This window comes from Phoenix dactylifera, chromosome 10 (genome assembly GCF_051530095.1).
Source record: "Phoenix dactylifera cultivar Ajwa chromosome 10, Ajwa_hap1_PhDact_Kaust_v1.1, whole genome shotgun sequence".
Taxonomy (NCBI): Eukaryota; Viridiplantae; Streptophyta; class Magnoliopsida; order Arecales; family Arecaceae; genus Phoenix; species Phoenix dactylifera.
Genome location: NC_143199.1, coordinates 19,933,443 through 19,961,055, shown reverse-complemented (window position 1 = coordinate 19,961,055; position 27,613 = coordinate 19,933,443). Strand labels below are relative to the sequence as shown.

Here is a 27,613-nt window from a genome sequence, read left to right as displayed (position 1 = left end):
TCAGTACATCTTGTCGATTTGAACAATCTGTAAACATTATAAGTGCAAGGCTCACTGATGAGAGAAATTTCAGCAGATACGGGTTTTCACAGAAATAAGTTTTAATTCACCAAGTGGAAAGACGCAAACTCAGAAAGAAATAACATTCTGGCAAAATTAAGAAGGAAAAAAAATCTTTATATGAAAGAAAATTTATGGTTATTGCATGGAGAATTCTCTAAATAATACTGAGCAAAACTATAGACAGAGTACATGATTCGGCTAAGGCCCTATGATGCTGCAGCTTCCTATTTGTCGGTTTGATGTTCGACCATTTGAATCAAGGAAAGGTGGGAACATGCAGGAGTATCATGAAGACAAGACATATGCCATGACAACCTTAAATGAAACAAGGCAAGGGAAATGTGGCTGAGCAGATGGTTTTTCACCTTCGAATATGTAGCTGATGAACCAAAGATGTATGTCCTCAGATGGCCACCCTAGAATACTGATTAGTGTGGTCACAAGGAAATTAAATGCTTGATTTGGGCTTTATAAAACTATGAAGGGGTAATGTGAAATAGCCAAACAAAGATGGGCAGATTTATATTGAAAGTAGTTTGTGTGTTGTTCAGGGAAGACCTCCCACTCTTCTTCCTGCCATTTGGTCCTCCTCTTGTTTCTCTCGACACCTTATGACACATTACATATATTGTCAGTCAATAAATGGTTAGCAACTTATTAGGTGGTTGATCAAGTCCATAAACAGCTAAAATAGAGATCGCATTAAACCATGAAACACACATTAAAAAATCCTAGATCTACATATTCCTCAATCAAGATCTACACAAATCTATCAGAAATACTGATCTAAATCATTTTATATGATTGTATAATACTTCACGTACAAAATTGAGACCTTAGAAACATGATCTTTACCATGCAACCAAATTTAATAGATGTAGTAGTACCTTACAGTGTATCCTAAAAGACCAAAAAGAAAGCTTTGATGATACTGAATGTTGATGCGATCACCTAAATCCAAAAGAAAATAGAGTTTTGAAAATTCTGAATGGTGATGCTCATAACACTTGGAATCATCTCGCTTTCTTCATATTTCCTTTCACATTCTCTTAGATTTGCAGATTGCATGTCTGAGGCGTCTAAGGCTTCAGCAGAGATGGTGACTTTAGTGACTGCCAACAACACCAAATTGTCCATACATACAACTACCAAATCTAAAGCTCATGTTCAACTCAGCATACCTATATCTTCATTGTTCATAGTGGAACATGACTTGTACAAAAGGATGGCAACAAGACATTGTGGCAGCTTTCACCACATGCTTCCTCTTATCTTAAGTAAAGAAGACTAAGAACTTCCACTTATCTGGAATCAAAGAAGATTAAGTGAACATAAACAGAAGCCACATTGATTTATGCCTTCGCAAGGTACAAAATGTATATCAAAGCATACAGACTCGACATGATTTATCAGCTAGCCCAAGTCCTATTGTTGCACTCAGTTGATCAACAGGGGTCAGATAGGAAATAGAAGCACAGAAGATGGTTAAAATCATTGCTCTTTCCAAATTCGACCAGTCACTCGCAGTTTCAGCTCCTGCCTGTTGCCACCTGAGAAGAACAGGGCCATGTTTCGGTGGACGATCAATCCATCATAGCTATCTCGAACCTTCCTGTGGCAGTCCCTGATACTCCTCGGCACTCCCTGCCATATCAGTTTTCGGCCATTGCCACCCACTTCCAGACTGTAACTGAAGTTCTTTGCTTCGCTGTCTTCACCCATAAATCTTAAGAACGCCATGTAAACTGGAGCCAATCCCAAGAGGAAGGCCTCAAAGTGAAGACAGAAGTACTGTCCAAAACAACTGAAGACCTGCAGGAAATTTTTGCAAGAGAAACAGAAACAATATAAATGGACCAGACTGGAATGATTGTTAAAGACAGAATTATACCAAATGCATGATATTTTTCACTTCACATAAGTTATTTTTAGTACTGAAACTATGAAGGAACTTGACAAAAATATCTTATATTTGCAGGCAATAACTAATATTCACATGAGATAAAGTTGGTGCTGTTCTGTTAATCTCAAACATGTTCAATGTGATAAGCATGTGGAAGTAAATGTTATTTGAGAAGTATATAGATGACAAACATGACATCGAAGGCTAACTATTTTATCCCACTTTCAAAAAAAGATAATAAAACTTTAAAAGAATACGGAGTCAATAACAATAACTAATAGTAATAAAATGAGGAAAGGGCTTACAGTGAGCATCCATGTTGCATTTTCAACCTCGTGGGGGTTAGATTTCACATAACGGTGGTTGAACGTGCAGCCTTCATGCATATCCACCTTATGATCATTTTTCAGATGGGCCACAAGCATTGGAATATCACCTATGACCAGGCATTCAGAACCTGCATAGGGGCAACTGTAGGGCCTGAACCTGCATAGCTGCTCATGTTTCAATTTAGTATAGTATGGATGTATTTCAGAGCATCCTAGGTCCTGATATTTACAAGGAAGCTCGAGTGACTCTGCAACCTTCTCAAGAGCTAAACATCTGATATTACCCAGTTCTTGGCGACAGGTAGGGCAGTGATTATGTACTCTAGGCTTGCAACTTGAGCAGAGAGTGTGACCATTTGGACACTGCAAAATAAAAATGGCAGAAACATTTTCCTTGTAAGTTCAATGCCTCCTATGTATGACGATAAAGATTTAAATTAGTTATCTGGAAAGGGGAAAAAAGCCAAGCATGCATCAAAAAGATCGGCCAGTTGCTCAGCTCGCAATACATTGTCTTACTAGCGCAACAGAATTTGGGGTAGAAGCCACGCCTAAACTCCCAAGCATCTCAAAATTTGTCTAAAGTAAAGAATTGATGCCTTGTTGTCACAACACGGGATGAACCAGAAAAAGGAGGGTTACATCAGTTAGACAATTAGGGAACAAGAAATGTAGGCACTCATGCATACATGCACATCATGATGCGTATTCTATTTATAAATGTCAATGACTGCCATTAACATAAAACATGCTAGCTAAATTGCAGAACTGAAGTTCCAAACAAGTTACAGTTTTGTTCATGCCAAGGTTCGCAATCTCAGTGCTGGATTCCATATTGGACCATGTTGGGACATATCGGGGGTCGGCTCAGTGTATTGACAGTCATTACACCCTTCATACCAAGGAATCAGTTCGGTATGGCACGGTATGCCTAGCATACCCATTACAAGTAGTACGCATTAGTATTGCAAACCTTGGTTCATCCCGGAAGTCCAAAGCATGCAAGGGATAGGAAAGGAGAGAAGAGGAGAGTGGAACAGAAGGTGCTCTTGATGGTGACTCCAACAGGCTATGGTCAAGGGGCTTGCCCCCATTCCCTTCCTTTCCTCTTCCTCTTCCTCTTCCTACTACTGCTGTCACTGCTTCTCCTCTTCATCCTCTTCCTGCATCCATCATTGCTGCTCCTTCTCTTGCTGGAAGCCTCCCCTTCTTCTTGCTCCTATTACTACTTAGTCCTTAATTGTTGATGCTGCTTATTTTCTCTGCATCTTTGCTGATTTTTCTCTCTCTTTTTAATTGTTTTATTTATAAACTAAAACTTCATTACCAGATAACTGTTTAATTCAATTTGCCTCAGCATCTGTATCCGGCTAGGCACTATGTGGTCCACTAGCCGCCCACATGCTGATGTTAAATCTCATAACATAGAAGCCAGTATTTCAATACAACTATCCAGAATGCTTTTAACTTGTGATATTTATATATACAGTTTCATATTGCATACCATAAACTAACCTAAAATACTATACATGAAAAGGAAACAGCAAGCACTGAGAGGCTACAATCAGCAACCTAAGAGATTTATAAAACAATGAAAAGGTGTTTGAGAGTGATCATATAGTAGGAAAAATAGGATCCTCTCTGAAAAAGAAACAAAGTGTGCATTGGAGAAGACAAATTTATTCTGGTGCTTTGTGAGGATCAGCTTTTATATATAAGTTCAGATATAGAGACAGTAGATGCTGGTCATATAGCAGTAGAAGAAGAAAACCTGGTGAATGGGAGGGTACATAGAGTTTGCACAGACCGGGCATTCTAGAAGCTCGTAAACACCACTAGTCGAGGATGAGCCTGCTTTAATACCAGAAACAGTGGAAGACTTAGGAGGCAGGATACCATCAAGTTTAAAGCTAGCACTGGCAAGTTCGTCATCTGTGACTTGGGAATCAGGAATTTCCATGCAAATGCTGCTTCCAGGAGCCATGGAAACTTATTCTTTGAACCAACTTTCCTGACAAGCAATAACTTATATTCAAAGCACAACCTTTTTTCCAGGATTCCCCCTACACATCATATTCCTAAAAGTTGCTAATGTTCCATTAATCTTTAACAAATCTTAATTAGTCCGGTGTTGAGGCAAACATGCAGCAGAGCCATACATCACTCATCCAAGATGCTTAAACTTGCAGGAACCTCATCATGAAACAACCTGAAAATTGCAAGAGATTGTTTTCAGTATTGGAAAGTTTCTGCAAAGCTATCTATTTCTACTTCTTAAAATGTACTTTCCATTTCACAGTATAATACTTGTATTGCTTAAGATATCACAAAGGACAAGCACAAAGTCTGCAAGTTAAACAGTCCACCTACTAATACAGAGTGCTCAGTTAAAACAGACGAACTATTAGACCAGTAAACCTTTCCAAAAAAAGTTCAGCAATAAAAAGAAAAAGCAATTATGAGGAGGTGAAAATTCTAAGATAAGATTGTTGGAGTTGTCTATTTAGTTATTACTTTTACCATGACTCATCCCATAAGTACTTGATCCTCCAAGAACAGTTTACGACAAGGAATCAGAGATTCACACCAACAAGAAGAGAAAGAAAAGAGAATTAGACCATGAAACAGTACATCCACTAGAAAGACTAAGGTCAACAAGCCATACTTGCAAACAGTGGAGGTTAAAACAATCAGCCACGTTTGAAACTGAATCCAATGATGTGAGAGAAAAGATGACCACTTACGAAAAAAATTCCAACGGCAAACCAATAAAACGGTCAAAGATGCTCCAAATTTCAAGTTTGCATCCGAAAAATCCAACAAAACCACTTCTAGTATCCAACTGAATCCAATGATGTGAGAGAACAGATGAGCACTCACGAAAAAAGTTTAACAGCACAACCAACAAAACAGTCAAAGCTGCTCGAAACAGTTAAACATTTCAAGCTAAAATCCTACCAAAATCCAGTGAAATTAACCATTTTAATGCTTCATTTCAGAAGTAAGATAAGTATATTTGATGATCAGAGAAGAGTAAACTCTTAGATTTATTACAATCCATCTGACAAGAATGAAGGGACACAAATTTATTCGCCAATTAGAACCAGATTCTAATTCAAGTTGCCAGCTTGATCCTTTCAAACAATAGAAAACTAAACAAACGCTAGTTACTCACAAAAATTATCAAAAAATAAAAGAGCAATCTCAAAATTAGATAGACAAATGCGCTGCTCCGCACCAGCCACAGAAACCTTTGCAAGCCAGAAAGAGATCCGATTGGATTATTGGTCATGACACCCTTCACTTCTTAGGAGGAGGATTCGGCTCATATCAACCAAAATAACCCTACAAAAAGGGGAAACACGAGAGAAAAGATAAAAAGGGAGAGAAAGATCGAACCTTTCAGTCGAAATTGGATCAGCCGAACTCGAATCAGCCAGCGCCAAACAAAATCAAAGCAAAGAGCACGGAAATCGAAGAGAATCGTGAAGGGATAGAGTAGAGGACGAGAAGAAGATCCAAGGGACCGGGTCCGGGGGAACCGCAGGAAGAGTGTGTCGGCTGGAAAATTCTAGGGTTGTGATCCGGAAGGCATCATTATCTCCTCCGCGTCCGCCCCGGCTGTCCATTTCTAGCCCTGGCAATGGAAGCCGCGAGGGAGCTTCGATGGATCCCGTACAATTTTTTATTTATTATTTTAAATATTTTAATATTTTTAATAAGAAATAAATTAATAATAAAAAAAAGGATGACCGCATGGTGTTGACAAATTGGAGATTTGGACAAAATCGCCGACGATGAGAACGCGCCAAGCAGCCGTGCACTTCAGCAGCTCATTCCCATAAGTCTTATTTCTCAAGCACGCCTCTTGATGCATGCTACAGAAATGGATGGTTATGATTAGTGGTGTAGGGCTATTTGTAAAAAATAATTTTTTTTATAAACACTTACTGTCTTCCTTTTTTTTATAATAAAAATAAATATTATTTTTTGTTTTTAAGATATCTTTAGACATAAACAAAATTATAATATTTTATTGTATTATATGTTTTTCAATGTTAAAATTTTATTTTTATTTGGTCAATAGTATCTGGATATAAAAAAAAATAAAAGTTTAAATTATGAAATTATAAATTTCTACTTTGTGTAGAATCTTTTAAATTCACAATTTTATTTTCTTACCATCTCACATCTTTTCCATTTTTGATCACTTTTCTTATTCCAAACCAGAGGCCTTCCAAAAATTCTCAACTACTAAATTTTAAAACTTTAAAACTAGATATAAAAAAAATGATTTTAAAATTATCAAATATAGCTTGCATAAAATTATGCAAAGATAAGAGAGTTCTAAGTTAAGTAGAAGCTACAAAGTGATCCCCCTTTTCTTATCTAAGGCAAATTTTGTAAATGGTTTGTTTTGCCTAACTAAAGATCAATTAGACATACAAGTTAGTGGTGAATACAAGTGTACATATTAGCCCTTTATAGGCATATTATTCTACAGTGGAAGAGTGGTGGCACTTTCTAAATTCCAAAAGGATATGGTCTATTTTTGTTAATTATAATGGAAATATTGAGATGTCAAAAATTGACCATCTTTTATTAACCTTCCAAACCCCTATCTTCACTGTTATGTAGGGCTGAAACCAGGCCATGCCAATTTCAAGCTTTTGAACTGGCTTGAAAATGTTTGGGTTGGGTTTGGCCCTAAAAATAGCTGGCTAAATTTCAAATCGAACTCAAGCCAATGCTTAACTCGGCTCATCCACACCTAGACCTTTAAATCTATTTATATAGCAAATTGTACTATGTTTGGCTTCTGTCACCAAGGAAAGCACTAAATCTTTTCTTTTTTTAATCCTTTTGTTTTGATGGAGAATGGCCGGTGATGGAGGGCAAGAGGAGCTCTTCAGCTACTTCGATGTAAAGAACAAATAATATAACTCTTGTTTCTTATGATTCCCTGGTGGACGAAAGTACTCTGGACAAACCATTTAGTAATATTATTATTGCACCCTATTATAATATTAAAAGTATTAGTAATGTAATAAAAAAGATATCATTATACAATACATTTTGTTTTTATAACGTTTATTAAACAATATAATATACTATAATATAAAAAGATTATAATATATGATGTACAATATTAATATTAATCATGTAAAATATGTCGTATCAGTTTATTGTTATAATATATGTAAATAATTTATGATATTTTATAATATTGACATCACTTAAAATATTAGTATTTTCATAAAAAATATTCTCTAACAAGTCAAAGGCATTTTTGTCATTTCAAAAAATAGATAGTTTATTCCAATTTTCATTTTATTCAAAAAAAATTTACAATCAAAAAGCTTTCCTTGTTCCCTCTTTCGTATGCATCTACCGAACTCCACTAATATTCATCTCTACTTTTAAACTTCAAAGTTGCATGCTTCTAGTTTATGTACTATTTGATGCCACATTGTTAAAATAGGATAAAATTTCCTTCTCGTTTTGATATTTTATTTTATTATTATTTTTTCAAAAGGATACTGTATCTCAATTTTGTTGCTATTTATCTACAAGTTTTTTTTTTTTTTTTTAATTAAAGCATGCCCTTGTGTTATCACCAGTGGATTAATGAGGTCTAAATCTAAGCTTAATAATTCATTTTTATTCATGGCTCATATATACAACCTCTATGATAAGTCTTTTATAGCCCTACTCCAAATTACAATTAAGAAAAAGAAAAAAGATATCTTGTTATGCTTAGATGCAATTTAGGTCTGCTACAGAGATGAATCTGTGTCATGTGTTGTAGGCCCTAAAGTTATCATACTATGCTTGTGGATTACCTGCAAAAATTGTATATTGTTATAAGTATTACCTTATAGAATATGTTATGTTAATATATAATATCTATGTGATATGAATATGGTATTGATACTTTATCTACTATGAATATCCAATGAAAACTATTTTTATTCCAAATTTGTATTTAAAGCATGCACACAGCCTTGGGGTGACTTTCTCAGCTAATTATTATCTTATATTGTTTTAATTGAGACACTGTAAATTTGTATATTCTTATCAAAAATAAATATATAGACTTATATGTAATGTCCTATGTAACCTAATACGTTACATTACTTATGTTATAACTAAAGTGGTTTTTGTGAAAGTTTATTTATGTTAGTTTTTTGTAGTGTTACCAGATATAAATTTATATATAATATTTACATTTGATAAGGGGTTATGTAAAAACCTTATGCTCAGATAATACTTATAATGTTGGTAAAAATTGTGGGGCTCCAAGTAGGACTAGTCAACTTGTGAGCTGACTCGAGTTTGTAAAGTCATGGGGGCTTGGTATCCAGGACCTAGATTTGAATGCCCTTCTCACCTCAAATTTGGTCAAGCTTCCCACCTCTCTAGTTCTTAAAATATATGCACACATACACATACATATATACATAGATAAATCCATATATAAAACTCATGACCCTACCTAGCTCTGATTGGTCATGGTCTAGCCCAACCCAAACTATTTTTTTGTACACATGGATCATGTCAGGGAGATGACTCATTTGAAAAAAAACATTTGGATTTGGATCACATTTTTTTCTACTTGACCTGACCCTACCCATATATTAACTAGGTCTAAAATTGGTCTAATGTTAGAAAAATTGGCCCAGCTTGATCCAACTCCCTTCAAATAATTCATGAAGTTAAGTTACCTAAGCTTTCCATCATTTACTCGGCTATCCTATTTAAGTTTGTAGATTAGGTATCTACTCTCTTTGTCTGTAGGTGAAGGTTAGTCATATTTTGGTCAAGGATATTAGCATCAGAACTCACATTAATATTATTTTAGTAGTTATGCATGCAATTGTTAATTTTCTTTCTGCATGTATAATTAATAATATGTTGTATTTTTATCTTCTATTGATTCTGAATCTAGATTCTATCTTGTTTGGATCTGAATGCACTGTGTTGGGTTTCAATTAGTCCCAATGATCCCATGGATCTCAAAAATTTCTCATGGATCTAACAATTAACTAGTGTGTTGCGTTCGAGTCTAAAATCATGACCTGAAGAAAAACTGAGTGGGATTTGAGTCAGGCTTGCGGTGTCAATCCGGCTCGGTAACTGGCTTAGTAAATTTTTCTAATATATACACAAGATAAGGACTTATACGTCAACATGCAAGTAGCAACGGGATAGACATAATATTTGAATTTTTAAGTAAAACTAGGAGTGACAATTTATGACCTAACCCATCTATATGCCCACAAACAATTTACTTTAAGCAGATTTAGGTTTGACATAAATGGATTTAAATCGTAAATGGGTCAACCTATCTAAACCTGTTTATTAAATAGGTTGATTCAGATTTAAATCTTTAACCTGTTTAATCTATTTTGATCTATTCATAATCCGACCCATTTAATCTATTTAAAATCTATTTAATCTGTTTGAAACCTGATTAATTAACATGTTTCTGACCTATTTAATCCGACCCGCTTGACCTATTTAATCTATTTAAATCAATTTAACCCGTTTAAAACTTGTATAACATTTTTTAACTCATTTAATGTATTTAATAAATAAGTTATATAGGTCATATCAGAATATCTATTTAATAAATAAATTAGATTCAAATTTAAAATTTTGATAAATTTAATAAATAGGTGATGGATTTTTGACCTAACCCACGTCCGACCCGATTGCTACCCGTTAGGAAAATTTAGTCATGTAACACCCCGACGAACACTAGTATTACGTTAAATGAACGCCTTCATTTGGGCGGGCTCTCATTCGAAACGGGATCTCGTCCCCGACGCTCCAATCCGCGCTTCCGGGTGAGTTCCCTTCTCTTCTTCTCTCCCTTCCCCTACCGGCCGAGAGCAACCAGAACCCCATTCGAACAACCCTTCTCACGCCGGAACACTAATCCTAACCTTAATCCCACTCTCGTGGTGTAGCCCTAACCCTAACCCTCACGTTTTCTCTTGCTGGACCTTAATAAAGGAACCTTGACGCGACACCCATTTCTAATCCGGCCCTAGTTGCAGGAAATTTTGATGCTTGGTTATTTTCGGGAATGTTTTGCTTTTTTCCTTTCTCTTTTTTGTGCCAGATTTTGATTTGATAAACATTTTTGGTGACTGAAGAAATACAAATAAGAAAATGAAATATCTTATTATTATTAAACCATAGTTGGTTGAATGTTCCTTTGTTGCACGTTTTGTCATCTCTCTTGGATATGTCACCATTTTTTTCACTGTTAAATATCATTTGCATATCTAGCTGCCTGTGATTTGAGAGTTTTGTTATTCAATTTTCTCTAAATTGGTATTTTCTTGTTTGATGGTGGTTTTGTTTAGCTGACAAGAATGTGCGATTTTTCAAAAGCTAAACTTTTTTGGCATCTCGTATATGGTTTGTCTATAATTTGATTTAATTTCATATCTATGATTCCTATATGCTCTGGCTCTTTTTTTTGATAATTTAATGCTCATCACTTTTGTTGGTGTTCACAAACCCATTTGGGTACTCGCTTTGCCCCCTTTGGTGATGCCATTCCATCTAAATTTTATGAGAAGAAAGATAAAAAAGCCTCACCAGATCCCAAACCCGAAACTGCAGAATTGAAACTCTGGAATTGCGGTTTCAGAGAGTTCTAATTCTTGGTTTAGCTCCTTGTGGCCCTTCTCTGATGCCATTTTTTCTGGCGCTTTTAGGGTTTTTAAGATTCGTTGCTGGAGTCGTAGCTTCACTCCCCCAATGGCCCATCAAACCAGTCTGCCCATGAGTTCGAGGGATTTGAATCTCAAGAAGTCCTTTAAACTCGGGATTCGATCTCTACTCACAGCATTCTCCAAAGAGGTAATTGTGCCATTTCTCTTCCCTGCCTTAAAACTTTCAATGCATCAAAATCTGTTCTTTTCCTTTTTTCCCGCCTAGTCTTATTGTTTTATTATCCATGCTAGTTAAATTATATGTCTGTGGATAAATATTGGCTTTGTTTTGTCATTTGATGGAAGATGTGTTTTCAAAATCAGACCTTTATAAGAAGCACAGAGTTTGGATGTGTTGCTGCCATTGGGAACATTGGGTGCTGAGATATCATCAAGTAGAGCTTACAAATTCGTTATGTCATAATAGATCCACACATAGTCTTGACACATACTTCTAAATATGGGCACACTCGAATTATCTGATGTAGGAGATAATCACCTTTCCAGGGATGGAAAAAGTTAAGCTGTCATTCTAGATTATAAACTAATGTACACCAAGAGAATGTAGCACCCTCTATCTTCGAATCATCAACACCTTCAACAACTATAAACATTTGCAACTTCAGCAATGACCTTCTCATTATAACTTATCTCCTATCAGCAAAGCAAACTGATTGATATAGAACAAATCTAACCACCATTATGAAGAGTTATTATGGTTACATTGTCTTGTTTGCAGATGCTGAAAGAAACATATTGTCTGAGTAAATCCCTATTTTAATCAATCAACTTCAACAAAATGAAGCATATTGTCTGAATTGGGTCTACTATTAGTCCTTTAGTTGTGTAGATGCATTTTTGCCCTTTTAATTTCAGGGTATTGATTCTAGGCTATGTCATTAATATGTTGAGCCTTTATCCTAACAACAAGGATGATTTATTTGTGTATTATGAATCTGTAGGATGTGCACAAAGCATTTTCAACATTTACAGATGCTGAAAGAGATAGCCTATATCGCATGTGTATTCAGGTGACAATTTTATCCTTATCTTTCTGACCTTGCATATGTGAAGAGCATATTTTAGACTACCTCTTGAGTCAGGAGTATGTCATAGATTTGAGTTAGAATTTTAACTAGAAACAGAAGCATAGATGCAAGATATGGCAATGATTTCTTGAATCCAGCTTTTTGAAACCTTAAATTTCATTTCATTTTGTTTTTATTCAGTAATTTGGTAGTTGATGCCTTCATGTATTTGCACTTTTTGCCAGAGATGTTTTGAAGTGAATTCATTGCTATATTTGTTTTCAGTTTTCTGGTAAAGGTCTTGTTTATTTCTGTGCAAGAGTGTGCTTGTGTGTACTTGTCTGACATAATGGCTGCTAAGCTAGTATTCTATCCCTTTGCTGTCTTACTTTCAGGTCATCAAATCGTTGCATGAAAATATAGAGGTATGTATTACATGTTCTTAACCATTTCATGCTTCTTTATGCAGTGATACCTTCCTTGCATGTATTATCTAAGTAAACTTCTTTGTTTCCTTATGAAATATGATGTGTGCACCCACGGTAGCTTGACTTGATGACGGTCCTTTTATCAATAGCTTCGTATCTGCTGTGATTTAATTTCCATGCACATCATTGGGTAAGTTATAGAGATTGACATATGTTATGATAGTAGCATTCTGTTGTATGTAATGGTTAAAATTAGATAATTTTAGCGCTGTTGGACATGGAAATTATATGTGTCCTTCTAAATAACCTGAGCAAACCTTTAAGTGCACTGGTTGAGTTGGTAAAATCATTGGATGTTGGATACCGATGATCTAGCCCCAATCCTGCCTTCACCCTAATGTTACCTGGACATGTGACACGGGTGTCATGTGTCCAAGTATCCTAAAGTGTTGGATACGGGATCTTTCAATAGATTGGACACTGCTGGTTGGTATTATATATATATATATATATATGTCCTAAATATGTATGGCTATATGCATATAATGTATAAGATGTTGGATCAATTGCTTTGTAATTTCTTAGAATCCATAAATCATTTTTCGCTGAATGTTGTGTTAGACTTGAAAACTTTTGGATATAATATCAAAAGTTGATATGTAACCATGATGTCATTATGGTTCACTCATTTGAAATGTGAAGGAGTGTCGTGAAGTGTCTGGATGTCTGGGTGTTTGAGTGTCCAGACGTGGCAAAAAACTTAGATGTTGAAGTGTCCAGGTAATATTGCCTCACCCTTATTTGGGCCAGGCTTTCTCTCCATTCCTACTTCTGGAAAGAAAAGGAAGATCTCACCTGATAGTGTTGGTTGCCGAGTCTGTTGATTTGTTGGCATCTTCAACGGAAAGTTTTAAAAAGTAAAAAAGATTTGATTTGATATGTTTAATTTAATGCAGTAGGAATCTGTCACGCTGAACCTACTTTGAATCGGCAAGTCCTGAATGTAGGTGTGCTATACTTGAACTGCAATGATTAGCAAACACTTTTGGCCTGATTTTTATGGAATAATAATTAAACATTGGTGTAGTGAGACATGGAATTAGTTTCTGCTCATATATTCGTATACTGGTTTCAGTTTTTTTATTTCCACCTATTGTTGTGAAAATTTGCAATTTTGTTCTATTTTATGTCCTCCGTGTAGATCATTTGAATTGTTTCTTTGTATTTTGCAGGAGGAGTTTGAGTCTATATGCCATGAAACAGAGGTGCTGTTTATCATATACCATGCCTTTTCTTTTTTGAATATAGTACTGAACATAATGCTCTGTTAGTAATTTGCAAAACAGTTGGTTGTTAGTTTAACCTTTCTTATTATTTGCATGCCCACACATGTGAAGTCATCTAGGTCATTTCATAGGAGTTTATGACTTATTTTGCAGGAAAATTTGAGTCTATAAATGTCATAACTAAATCAGGTTCTTGGTCCCTTTTGTTCTTCTCTCACTGAACTTCAATCCACACTAGGATTTTCTTGCTAAAACATATATATATATATATATATATATATATATATATATATATATATATATATATATATATATATAAAATCTGTGTATGTGTATGCAACAATCAAAATGCAATTGTAAATATTTTGTACGAAATTAAATATTTTAAGGAATATATTCTAATTTAGAAAAGGATTAGTTATACAAGTTTGATTTGTCACAGGTAGGTACGACTCTTGACATGGTAGAGCAACTAGCGGAAGAGCATCATCTTGACATTTTATCTTCAGACAAGTAAGTACTTGTTTTATTTTTTATTTTTGAAGGGATGGAAAAACTGATATTTGCTTGGAACCATACCGCTTGAAGTTAATAATTGTAGAAAATTGAGATGATATACCATTTATACCTGTCTTGTGGTCTAGAGTTATATTGATTGATGAGACCTGTTTTTCAGTATCATATATCTACACACACACATCTATGTTGTAAATGTATGTCTTTGTAAGCTTTTCATATCAATGATCATGCTTTATCTGTTGGAGTAGCTGTCAATAATGATCTGCATAACTGGCCTTATTGATGATTGAATGACCGAAAAGCAGGACGAACATAGAAGATATCGGAGAGAAGATAACAAAAGCAAAGAAGGATGAAATTCAACATTTGACAAGTCTGTTACAAAGGGTAACTTTACTGATAGAACCCCTGTACCTTTTGATAAAATTGTTATTTCCTTTCAAACAATAAATATATTTTTAATGGACTTAAGAATCACCAATGTCTTAATGACCAAGGATTGAAATCTTGTGTCTACCAGCCCTGTCAGGGACTAGTCAGTGCAATGGGGCTGATACATGTCACCATTAGGAAAACCATGCCCGTATTGCCTCATATGGCCCATATTGAGGTGTATCAATTCCATAACATTTGGTATACTTTTTCCCCTCATTTATGCAAATACATATCAACGCATGCCGCCCCAGTATCACCCCATTTTGAAGATCCTACTATACCAGCCAGCCATCGTATAATGCTGTTCCTTGAGATTTGAAATCTGCTTATGACTAATGAGCTTCAATTAATTTAATTTCTTCTTTGCAGCGAGCAAGGTGGAAATCTTTTATTGTACCTATGCCTCTATGTTGTATCTCAAAGCATACTATAATAATTATATTTGAAAGCAAAATTCGAAGTATTACAATCTTAAAATTGGAATGGATAATGTTAGTGTGCAGAGGTTCTTGGTAGAACAGAATGATGATGATCTACTGGAACAGCAACTTATTTAGTAGGAAAACCATTGTTTTTCCCTGCACAAGTGACATCACACAAGCTATTAGTAGATTTAGTGATCTTAGTTTTATATTGTCATGCTGGAGTACCTCCTTCAGCAGCTCCTTATTCGTTGGGTGTTGTTTCAGATGGCATAGAACGTGTTCTTTCTATTCATTCACTGGGTTCAATCAGTAAAGTAATGCTTGGTGTTTCTAGTATTAGTACATACACGTGCAGTAGTAATAATGCCTTCTTTTAAGACTAAGAATATACAGGTATCAAGAAGAATATTTATGTTCACAACTTTGTCTCGATTTCTTTTTTATTTTTCTTTTGGCTAGGCAAGGGAAAACAAGAACTTGCATACTGTGCATGTTAAATGCCCCATTTATTCACTTCACCGATTCAAATGATGGACAGTCCAAACATCTTTAACTTCTTCTCTTCAATTCCTAATGTACTAAAAACAGTTCTGGTGTTTGTATGTTAGCCAGTGTTAAGCGCTGATGGAAACATGGATGATTGATTCTGGGCAAGAGGGTTGTAAAAGTGCCCAAAGCAATGATGTCATGAACTAACTACAAGATTAGCAACCTGCCTACGAATATCTTCACTATAAAATCAATTATATGGTGACAGTTGCTGCTACATATATAAACATTTATAACAATATCCTAATGCTTGATAAATTTAAACTTCATCACTTGGGTGGTCTATTTTAACTATAAAAGAACCTTTGAAAATTTATGACTCGCTATAAAGGCGTAGATCAATACCTAACCTGCAGGCTGTTTTAGGATTCTACATGCTCATCTAAAAGTGAATAAATGCCATGGCAGGTATTGGCAACATAACTGATTCATATACTATATTTGACAGGACTGTATGCATGCTGCATTAGGTTTGTTACTATTGACACTTGTCACTTTTGGTTCAGGCTGAAGAACAAAATGATAATATGAAGGCTCGCATTAAATCCCTCAAGGAGAGGCGGAACTTCCCAGTCACTGCAGATGCCGTTGAGAAGGTATCCTGACAACCTTTTCTTTCATTTCATTACTAATAATAAGATTTATCTTGCTTATCGTGTCTGTTTTGCTTCTCGTGTATATTTTGCAGTTGAGAAGCTGGAATGAGAACTATGAACGGTATACTAGCAATTGAACTGCTCCCAGCCTTCGTTGTTATAGTATCTTCCTGTTGTATTTGATGTACTTAGTTATTATAGTATCTCCCCGTTATATTTGATAGACTTCCATGTAAGTGCTAAAACAAGCTTAAGCCATGAGAAAACTGGTGCTAAATTCTTCTATGGAATTCTATTTTCACCATAAAACAAAATATTTGCGAGTATTAGTAGTGGGGCAAAATTATGGGCAAGGTGTAAGGTGATGTCTTTGGTACTTGCATGTAATTTAGAGTGGAGACTAAAGGCTTATGTCCATTTTATATGTAGGAAAAAACCTTTTCACCTGATAGGAGCCAAGAACCATCATGGATAGTCCATTACTTTTGTAGAAAAATAAGAATTTTGTTATCTTCGTCAAATGTTCCATTTACTTCAGCAATTTGAAGATGGCCAACCTGAACATCTTTTATTTCTGTGGATGGGGTTAGACAAGCATTGAAAGCTCTTGAAATTTGAGGCATCGTAGCGGATGGGTACCACAATTGAATTTGCCAAAAGCTTGGAGAGACGAGCATGTACGCCTTTGAGATAATTCCAACTCCTCAAACTTTGAAGTCAGGAGCCCATCTCGGGGAAGAACCAGTTCCATTTTCTGATAGATGGGTAGCTCATTTATCTGAAAGCTCAGCTGATCTACTCATCTGAAAGAAAGATGCAAATCTAAAATATGAAAGGTGCACTGATCAACAATTCCCAGGAGGCCAACAAGCACTAAATCTTGGTTGCAGGAGGTAAATTTATACTCCCTAGATGAAATCTGAACCCAGAGTTTTGTGACCTTACAAGTTGATGCATTCATGTTCATCAATATGAAGTTAAGAGGAGCAGAAAGGCTATGCATGTTGCGTGGTTAGTTCTTTGGTCCTTGATGATTTTATTGCAAACTCTGTTTCCAGGTCCGTGACGGTTGTATAGGCCGGTGAACATACTCCTGCATTAAGGGGAAAAAATAAGGGTGTATTATTGGTGCATTGCCGATAGGGCAACAACACAGGCTAGAGCCAGGGTTTTTATGCTGGCCAAGACCCTAATTTGTATTGGTTTTAGGCAGCATATAAGAAAATCATGGTCTACTATCTCGGTCAATATAAACTGATAAAGTCCATAAATTGACCGATACAATTATTCATATCAAGTGATATCAATCTTTGTATATTTCTGTAATTAATTTTTAAGTAAAAAAATCTAGAAATTAATATTTAATCTCAAATTTACCATGTCAGCATAGATAGCAAAATCTTGATTCTAAAATATTAGCTGACATCTTGGAAAATCTTCCTTTGCTCCAAATTTCTCTATTTATCATAATCTCGATTCATCTGTGTCTCAATACCCATTGAGGTAATTGAGACCTTTGGATTTAAAAGTCCTAAACTAGAAAACGCAAGATATTGGAATGCTTATTTTTTAGCCGTCAATGTATGAGGGCACTAAAAAAGAACAAATTGGCTTGATGATGAGACTTGAAATATAAGAGAGAGAGAGAGTGTGGATTACCTCTGATTAGAGCTTGGGCAACATAATTGTTTTTTTTATTTTTATTTTGTTCTTGGGGATGGGAGGGAGGGGAGAGGTTCAATTTTTTAATATAAATAAAAAAACTTTTAGGACAGAATATGTTCCTCTTCTTTTCTCCCTAATTAATATATATGTTAAATTGTGAAATATTGGTTGCTGCTTTGTTTTATTTTTCTAGGCCTTCAACATCCAAGGAATAGCATCCTTGACCTAAGTTTTGTTTAGCGAATTAAGACTCTCTACTTCGGCAATTATCAAGCTCGCAATAACCATGATCCGATTACACACACAGATGCATACATATATAGATACTCAAACAATAATTATATTTGGTCAGACCAAATATGAAGTTGAATCGTTAGTTCTGATCAAATGATATGGTCCAACATCAACGATCTAACCCATTGAATGTGATATGCTATCATTAAACTAATTATATAACAAAAATCATATAATTTAAAGACCCTTTATCTATGCATCAAATAGTTCAAAAATATTCATTATTTCATGCTATTTAATCTATCTATTTTTTGACATCCTGATGCATAAATTAGAGGTCTTCAAATTGCAATATTTTTGGGCGTAAGAAATTTAAAGAAAGTAGAAATATCAACAGCTTAGATCGTTACGGTTAAATTCAATCGTCCAAGTCAGATCCAATCAAATCTGAGTTTAACATATGATTTTTTTTTTGTTACTTACAAATTGTAGTATCCCATCAATTTGAGTTTTTAAGAAATCCTCGCTACGAAGATTTTCTATTCAATGGCATGTCATTAAGAAACTGTGATTGCGGAGTAAATCTATCATATATGGAAAAATTATTAGGTAGAACCTATTCCTGTCTACCAGCCCGGCTGTAGATTAGGCCAATAAAACTCTGCCACATTGACAAAAAAGAGTAGCGCATGAGGAGTCGTCCTTTCCCTTGCCCTTGCCTTATGGCCTTATCCCAATCCCATCCCACTCCTCGGCATTGCCTCTTTGACGTCGTGGATGTGAACACCGTGTCTTCGACCGCCTCCTCGCCGTTGCTTCGTGAACGCCTCTTCGGTCGCGGCCCCCTCCCCAAGGGTCCCAACTCCCCTCGTTGCCCTCTTCCATTCGCATGTCTACATTCGCTCCTTCTCTGCTACCCTCCTCCCTTTTCCTCTTCGACGACTCGTTCACTGGCCCACGCCTCCTCTGGACTCACAACTTCAACACCCTCCACGACCCCCTTGAGGAGTGGCACACCTTTTTGTTGTGGATTGGTCACTCAGGTAGAAAGGGAAGAATTTTAAGGTTAAAAAAAAAAACTTGAATTGCACACACCCTATTCATTAAACATAATAGGCCTATAAATAGGCTTACAAGATAACTAATTTTACCCACTAGTAGACATCATGGACACTAATAGACATCCTGGACAACGTGAAAAAACTAAATAACTGACCACTAACTTAGATATGCCCCCACTAACAATAAACTTGCCCATTACTCAACAAACATGGTCCACTAACATGACACGTAAGCAACTAACTAAGACCAAGTCAAATAAACACCATCTAGGTGTAACTTTGAATCAGATTTCCAACGCCTTTTCCTCCACCTCCCAAAGCATGCCTCCTGTCGCCGCCCTCGTCTGTAACTCCCTCAATTGTTTTTTTTTAATTTTCAATTATTTTATTTGGTGGAAATCTCTGCTGTTATAGTGGAATTTTATCGGCTCGGTCTATAGCCGAGTTGCTAGACCGGCTCAACCTTATAATTTTTCCATGTATGGCATTGGCACCCATCTGTTAGGTTTATTCTGTGTCCTACTGGGAACACCGAGAGAGGTGACGATGATGGCTTCCCGTCTCCTTACTCGATCCAAATCCTAAACCTATCACGTCTCCTCCCACCCTCCTCCCCAGTCCACGCCATCCCCTCCTCCTCCCAATTCCTCTGAGCCCTCCACTCCCTTGCCTCCCCGCCACCTCTCGGCCCTCTCGATCATGACCAAGTATCGCCTGCGCTCGATCCTAGATCCGCCGCCATAGCTGGATCGACACGCACTGCCGATCTCTTCGGCATCGTGCTATTTGGATCCACAAAGGTGCCTTTTTTTTTCCCACCTTCTTATTCTTCTTCTTTACTGGCTTAGGATTTATTTAAACGAATGTCTTTCATATGGCTTCTATTTGAACTCCACGTCTGTTAACGTGAACTCTATAAAAAAGATGAAGAACTTAGGGTTTCTAAACTGTCCGCTCAAAACAAAAAAGACCAACAGAAAAAAAAAAACAAAGAAATAGAGATTCCCATAGATTAGAGTTCAAAAATCTTCCATTGAAGAGGGTACCCATCAATTAGTTAGGTTCATCACTTAGCTACATTGTATCATGAATTGTAACATCCTATTTTTGTTTCCAACATTTTTATTATTCTTAGGCTGATTATGCTGTGTAGAAAATAAAACAGAAAAGTAGTTGCAAAGCCAGCAGCTTGATGGTTATACAAGTTTATTACCTAATTGTCACGCCCTGAACCTAGAGCGTAACAGACGCCACATATCTGCATGGTGGACCATACAAGTATCATAATCTCAAAGCAATAATAATTCTTCGATTCTTTGAAAATTAAATTAATCATGATCTAAAACAAATCATTCTCATAAATCAATTACTCCAAAGTGACATAGGTCAAAATATTCAAATCAAATAAGATGTTTTAACTAAACTAGTCTAAATAGTCTAAACTAGAACTTCAATAATTGTGGATATCTTTAGAAGATCTAGTGCTCTCTCCTAAGTCTCGAGTAATCATGATTTAGGATCTGAAAAATAGAGGAAGAAATAATAAGCTACACTAGCCCAATAAGCAACATAAAATCACAAAGTGGGGTCTAAGCATGCGAAATAAATAAATAGTTAAAAAGCATGATACTGACTGAGAATAAATCAATTTTTGAATAACACATGTATCTCTTTAGAAATTTATTATTATTTTTATAAATAGATACTAGAGATCCTATATCAGGCTATGCCATCTAACCTAATGGCATAGGTCATATATAGAATGCACAAAGTGCCAAATACCACTATTCTAATCATCGGTGGCTCGATGTCGAAACTAGTTTCTTATATTATAAGTCGACAGGGCCAATGAATAATTTCTATTGGCGGGGCTAGATTATAGCTATGCCGAGAATACACATATATGAAACAAATTTTATAATTTATTCAATTATATTTTCTAAATTTTATAACATAACACATAACATATTTAAAAAAAAATACTATTGCAACAATAACATGCCCGACCCATTTGACATAGTATAAAATAGATATCATAATCATATTTAATAAACTAATTATCATTTTACCAAAATTTGAAAAGCACACTTTGAAGCATTAGGTTACTTACCTCTTCTTACTTCAAAATTCTACTTTAAATAGGTGGGTTAGATTCACCTGTTTTACTATCATTAAAATATAATTAATTTCATCATTATCTTAGAAGCTAAGTAAAGTTAAAAATTAAAATACTATTGTGGGTACGACCTCATGCCCTTAAGTCAGATTGGTCAAGTAGAAGTGCTCGACTGCCCAGGTTGGTCCGAGCAAGGTGAACTCAATTATTCAGATTCAAATATGATTTAGGTAACTCAATGAAGATCAATAGTGACCAAATTTCAAAAAGATCCGGATAGGACTGAGGTAATGGGTCGGTTTACCGACCGAGTATCAGACGGTTCAAGGCCTCCATCTTGGGGTCAACTTGGATCTGAGCAACAAAGAAAGCAAGGCTTACATGAGGATCCCTTTGCCTTTCTAGAGAGAGAAAGAGGAAGAAGAGAGAGAATCTTAGTCTGGGTTCATCAGGGGTCTGGGTTCGGTTGTCTGTGATTGCATCAGGTCCATGGGCTAGAAAGGAGAAATTATCAACTAGGAAAGAAGAACATGATTATATATATGTGTGTGTGCGCGCGCGTGTGTGAATAGGAATTAATAAATAAATAAAGAAAACTAGAATGGGAAGAAAAATGAAAACTAAGAAGAACAAGAAGATGATGAGAAGGAAGAGACAGAAAAGAAAGAAGAGAGGAGAGAGAAGAGAAAAGGCCGGGGAAGAGTGGCGCCAGGCCTAGGTGGTCGACGGCCAGCCGATGACAGCAATGGTGGTAGTTGCGGCGTCCAGTGAGAAGGGAGAAGCTAAGGACATTCTCACTCGAAACATGGGAGATAGGTCAATAAAAAGAAGAATAGCGAAGAAAGAAGGAAGGGAAACTCACTAGCGAGTGGCAGCGATGGTGGATCTCAGTCGAGGATAGCTCGGTCTGGCGGTCTTGTGGCGGCGATGCTCGAAACAAGGAGAAGAAAAAAAATAGGGTTGTCGGAGAACTAGAGAGAAATGGAAAGGATTTTGGGATGGTAGAGCTCGAATTTGGTGACACGATGGTTGCCGGAGGTGAGGAAGAAAGGAAGAGAGTCTCATCGGTGGATCAATCATAGAAGATGAGGGGAATTAAAAGGATTTCAGATGGAAGGATAGGCTTGATGTCATTGTACCCGCCCGCGATCCCAGCGGCGGTTGAGTGCAACCCAATAGCCAGTGGTCGTTCGAACATTCCCGCGGAGTCCACAGCAGCGATGGTTACTGTGGCTTATCTGCTCAACCGAAGAGGAGGAGAAGCAGAGGATTGCGATTGCATCCTCTGTTTCGATCCCTTCTTCTTGCTTTGAATCATAGGCTGAAGTCGGTTGGGCTTGCCGACTTCAATCCAATACAGCCCAGTCTAGGCCGGATCTCACACTAATTGCATTAGAATCTGCTGAGACTGTGGTTTAGAATTGTAGTAGATGTCATAGCATGGAGGTACCCCATTAAGTTATACATACATACGTGTGTGTGTGTGTGTGTGTGTGTGTGTGTGTGTAGACACACACAAACACACACATATATATACATACATGATTGGATTGTAAGTAGTGGCTATTTCTTAGGTAGTATCATTTTCTTTAATCCTTTCACTATTTTGGAAAATTTTCATTTTGTATCAATAATTTTATAATAAATGAAAATGCCATTCGAATATTTGAACCATGATTTTATCAAATATCACTGTTAATTTGCTGTTACTACATGCTATTTTTATGTTAGGATAGCTATAGCCAGATGCCATAGCAGTATTATATCCCAGAAGAATCCATCAAAAGCTGGAAAGGGAAAACAACGGCTATCATTCTGTTGTAACTCTGGTGGTTTGTTGTAACAGGATAATGAGATTATTGATACCTATTTTAATAAACCCCTAGAAAACTGTGCAAGAATCTTTGTTATGTCTACTAGAGTGCTGGTCATTTGTGCATTCCTCCTGGCAGTTGGATGGGCACTTTGGTATGCACTTAGAGTGACGCAGAATGGAGGTGGGATGGTTGCTCTAATACCAATTAACGCAGTCGGGGGTGGGTGCTGCTGGATTTTTGTGGATGATGGTTGAAATTGGTTGGACCCCAGGCTAATTTAGATTAGGACGTGGGAGGAAGGGATTAGGCCTGCGATTTAGATCTAAAACCTAAAAGACTTTGTGATGATTGGGCGTTTAAGAGATTAGAGTTATTGCGTGAAGAAGGTGGGCGGATGGAAGAAGGATCAATAGAAGGTGCTGCGATTTTGATGGTAACAAGATAACTATGGGATGAATAGAAGAGTCTCACCTCTATCCAAAATCCAATGATTTTCCGGCGTCTCACCGAGGAAGGAAGGAACCTTTGGAATCTCACCAAAGAAGGAAGAAGAAGCCTCACGCCTCTCAATCTCAAGAGCAATTGAAAACCAAAAGTAATTTTCTATTTTATTCTTTAACATTCTCTTTATCTAGAGTAAGAGGTTGAAAAAATAAGGACTCTTACAACCAAAATTTTAGGACTCTAACTAAACATGGACTCTTTTAAATCAAATTAATCATTTGACGAAATCAACTGACGAAATCAACTGACGAAATTAGCTGACGAAATCAACTGACGAAATCAGCTGACGAAATTAGCTGACGAAATCAACTAAACCAACTAAGACTCTTAAATAATCTAAGACTCCTCATGATGCATGGAAGAGAGTCCAAATCAATTAGGACTCTTTCCCAAACACTACATGGACCAAAGAGACAACTCCTAATCACTCAAGGACTCCTCAACGCCATGGACCTCAATGTGATTTCATGGCGTTGGGACCCCAACTCCAATTGACTCAACATAACCAAACTAAAGGACTCAATCTCCATATGACTCAATACGCCGAAACAAACAAAAAAGACTTAATATAATTGGGCGTTGAAACACTCGAACCCAATGTAACTAGCTGCTGAAAATCTTGGATCCACTGTTATTCGGGCACACCCAAGCAAGGATCCAAACTCAATGTACGTTCATCATGACTCGTGCTCATGCTTCTGCATCATAGAGAAATATTTTTGATGCAGTATAAGTATCCCAGACACATATATAAGCTACATTAGTAAATATACAAATGTCTATGGCAGTTTACATGACTAATTCAGTGACATTATGTCCTAGTTCTATTGTAATATGGGTTTGTTTCCTATTAACACTGTACACAGATTTTGTCTCAAAGAAAAACGAAAAGATGTTCTCATGATTTTATTAGTGTTCAAATTCAGTTATACATGAAATGATTGATATGTTGTACTGAAACTTTTATTTGTCTTGGTTCTCAAAAGTTGTAAAATTCACCCAATTGATAGAGCAATTCCTAGATGATTAATAGGTAGTATTGATACAGAGGATTCTATAATGGAAAGACGAAAATCAATGCAATTTGAGAGGACCTTGTTCTGCATGATTAAACTGTATTGTTTTCTTCTTTGTCTGTTTCAGTTCTTTTCTCTGTCCTTGTTACTTTACTCAGCCTCTCTAATATTTCCATTTCTCCCCTTATTTTACTTCTTCAATTCTGAGTTCTTCTGATCACCTCTATTCTTCCCCTCTGTTTCTGCTTAACTGCCCCTCCTCTGTCTGCTTTCTCCATCTTGACCTCTTTGTTTGCACTTGTGCATGACCAACCGTGGCTATGAACCACTGAATTCTGATGGAATATGGAACTGCCAAATACTGTTTCAGCCTTGTAACAAAAATCTCTTATCCTTCTGTGGAAACCTACCCTTTATTTCTGCTTTATTGTCCCCTAAAGCGTGCTTTGCATTTTAAATTTTAATCATATTTCTCTAGAGAACCTAGATTTGCATACATCAAAGTATTAAAGCTATCCCACTGTTTGACCTTTGATTTTATGTAACTTCTTCATGGAAATTTTTCTTATTTACATTTTGGATTGAAATGTGTGTGTTTATAGTTTTTAGATGATGGAATTCTGTCGTTTAGCAAGTTGCCTTAAGGCTTATTTGCTGATGTCCTATTAAATTTTCTTAATTTGCTGTCTTAATCCCTCACAAGCATTCATTTGTTGTCTTGGAGTTTTATAACATCGAATCAATTGCCCTAATGTTCTAGTTATCTAGTTTCTCTTATAGAAATCTGTTTTGTTCTATTTTTTTTTTCCTCCGTGTAGATCATTTGAATTGTTTCTTTGTATATTGCAGGAGGAGTTTGAGTCTATATGTCATGAAACAGAGGTGCTGTTTATCAGATATCATGCCTTCTCTTTTTTGAATATAGTACTGAACATAATGCTCTGTTAGTAATTTTCAAAACAGTTGGTTGTTTGTTTAACCTTTCTTATTATTTGCATGCCAATGCAGGTGAAGTCATCTCAGTCATTTCATAGGAGTTTATGACTTATTTTGCGGGAAAATTTGAGTCTATAAATGTCATAACTAAATCAGGTTCTTGGTCCCTTTTGTTCATCTCTCACTGAACTTCAATCCACACTAGGATTTTCTTGCTAAAACATACTCTAGTAGTTTATATGTGTGAGGTAAGTTCCTTCTCTTTTTGCTCATGCAGTTGAATGTTGGAAGTGATTTTACTTGTTAGTCGTTGTTGCTTCAACTGCTATGCTCATGGCTGTCGGTCTGTAGTGTATGTTGGGGAGTAAATGGATAGGTTATCCTTACAAATTAATAGGTACGTTGGATGTGCATATATGAACGACAGTTAAATTAGGTGGACATTCATCAAAAAAAAAAAAAAAATCTTTTGATTCTCATTTTTAAGGTTCTTAGTGCTCTGTTTAAGCATTTTTCACCTGTAGCACTAGTTTCATTTGGTAGAAATGATCTGATGAAAGATGAAGGATACTTATGATTAAGTTGCATCAGCAACTCAATAAGCCCCATTAGGAATGAGGAGCTTACAATTTTTGACTTCAGTTGTGATCAGAACTCCTGTTGCTCTTGCTGAGTTGCAGATTTCTCATAACTAAAATTAACCTTGAGCAATCGAAAGGAATGATGAAATAATTAAGGAAAAACTGAAGCTGCTTGAGATGTGACCAGCAAGATGTTTGAATTCCACATGCTATGTACTGGTGACAAATATCATAGAATGCATGAGAGCAGCTGGCTAGGCTACCAGGTCATATAGAAGTACATACATGCAAACTGTAATTGGTCTAAAAGTTTCCAATGCATGATTACATGCAAGCATGATTGGTCCTGAAGTTCTTTTCCTTTTTTATATTTTCTAATTTTTGATGGAAGGTTCTAATGGTGCAGGAATGCATGGCATGCACTCAAAGAAAGACTGAAAAAAAGGAAACTACGTACTTTTCAAAATATGTTTTAACCAAAAAAAAAAAAAAATGTTTTATCACATATTTACCCCCAAAAGTTGTTATTTGCAAATATGCCTCATCATCCCCAGCAGCTCAGCCTTTCTCCTTCCAGGTAACATACAGAGTCACGATTAGGAAGTAGTACAGACAACTAGATAACACACATAATCACGCTTAGGAAGTAGCACAGACAAGTAGGAACGTAACATGGAAATACCACAACACGATCGGATCCAAGTCCAACACAAGACTACTCATTCTATCAGTAGCAGCGCATGGCTTTAGATATCTCGATTCCAAGTGACCTTCACACGGATCTCACCGTGCTTGCCTTTGATGTTCTTCTCAGACGTGCCCGTCTGCTGAGGACGGAACTCTGCGGTGCCCTTGGCAATCTCATCATCAGAAGAAGCATCGCTGTCGTGTAGATCCGCCTCGACTACGAGGGACGAGCTCAACGGCACAGCTACTACGGATCTCGACAGCGGGATGAGCTGCCCACGACGTACATCCGCGTGCTCGCTCGACCCCTTCCGGAAGAGCTCGCTCGACCCTATGCCATTGCGAGCGCTAAGCCGTCCATAAACTTTGGCGCGGTTGCCCGTGTCTCCATCTACGAGCGTAACCTCCACAGCGGCTTCCGCCGCATCACTCAGCACCACGTAGTTCACCGTCACCGAACCATGCTCGCCATCAACCTTGTGGGATAAGGGCTCGTTATACCTATTGGTGGTGTCGTAAACGTTCCACCAGATCTGCCCGCGGCTGACTGCAGCATCCCGATCCATGAGAGCCACATCGATGGTGAAGCTCCCATAGGCCAACATGGCTCGAGATGGGCCGGTGAGCAGAGAGCATGCTCGCCCGGGCGGATGGATTCGGATTCGCCGCTTGTGCGATTGTAGAGGTATTGCAAACCCAGCCCGTC

General features: G+C 36.7%; 2 protein-coding genes and 1 long non-coding RNA gene across 5 annotated transcripts; 2 read left to right on the top strand and 1 right to left on the bottom strand.

The window, feature by feature from the left end:
- Nucleotides 1–1,389: 1,389 nt before the first annotated feature.
- Nucleotides 1,390–5,974, bottom strand: LOC103696810 (E3 ubiquitin-protein ligase SINAT2-like). Of its 2 annotated transcripts, none has more exons than XM_039133807.3 (4): nt 5,695–5,974; nt 4,067–4,504; nt 2,272–2,658; nt 1,390–1,875 (listed from the first exon to the last, which is right to left on the bottom strand). In XM_039133807.3, the coding sequence occupies exons 2-4, from the start codon at nt 4,277–4,279 to the stop codon at nt 1,555–1,557; spliced, it is 921 nt and encodes a 306-aa protein (XP_038989735.3). In that variant the 5' UTR covers nt 4,280–4,504; nt 5,695–5,974; the 3' UTR covers nt 1,390–1,554. The 2 variants fall into 2 exon arrangements, with proteins under 2 accessions (XP_038989735.3, XP_088561603.2); XM_088705477.2 differs by having other exon boundaries at nt 5,534–5,900.
- A 4,072-nt stretch (nt 5,975–10,046) lies between these two features.
- Nucleotides 10,047–16,616, top strand: EMB3006 (embryo defective 3006). Of its 2 annotated transcripts, XM_039118672.3 has the most exons (9): nt 10,047–10,145; nt 11,028–11,172; nt 11,987–12,055; nt 12,448–12,477; nt 13,713–13,745; nt 14,209–14,279; nt 14,591–14,672; nt 16,201–16,290; nt 16,383–16,616. In XM_039118672.3, the coding sequence occupies exons 1-9, from the start codon at nt 10,072–10,074 to the stop codon at nt 16,425–16,427; spliced, it is 639 nt and encodes a 212-aa protein (XP_038974600.2). In that variant the 5' UTR covers nt 10,047–10,071; the 3' UTR covers nt 16,428–16,616. The 2 variants fall into 2 exon arrangements, with proteins under 2 accessions (XP_038974600.2, XP_088561605.2); XM_088705479.2 differs by lacking the exon at nt 12,448–12,477.
- A 3,126-nt stretch (nt 16,617–19,742) lies between these two features.
- On the top strand, nt 19,743–27,608 carry LOC149752728 (uncharacterized). Its single transcript, XR_016396638.1, has 3 exons — nt 19,743–20,050; nt 25,553–25,585; nt 25,712–27,608. It is a non-coding gene; the product is annotated as an uncharacterized LOC149752728 (long non-coding RNA).
- Nucleotides 27,609–27,613: the final 5 nt, after the last annotated feature.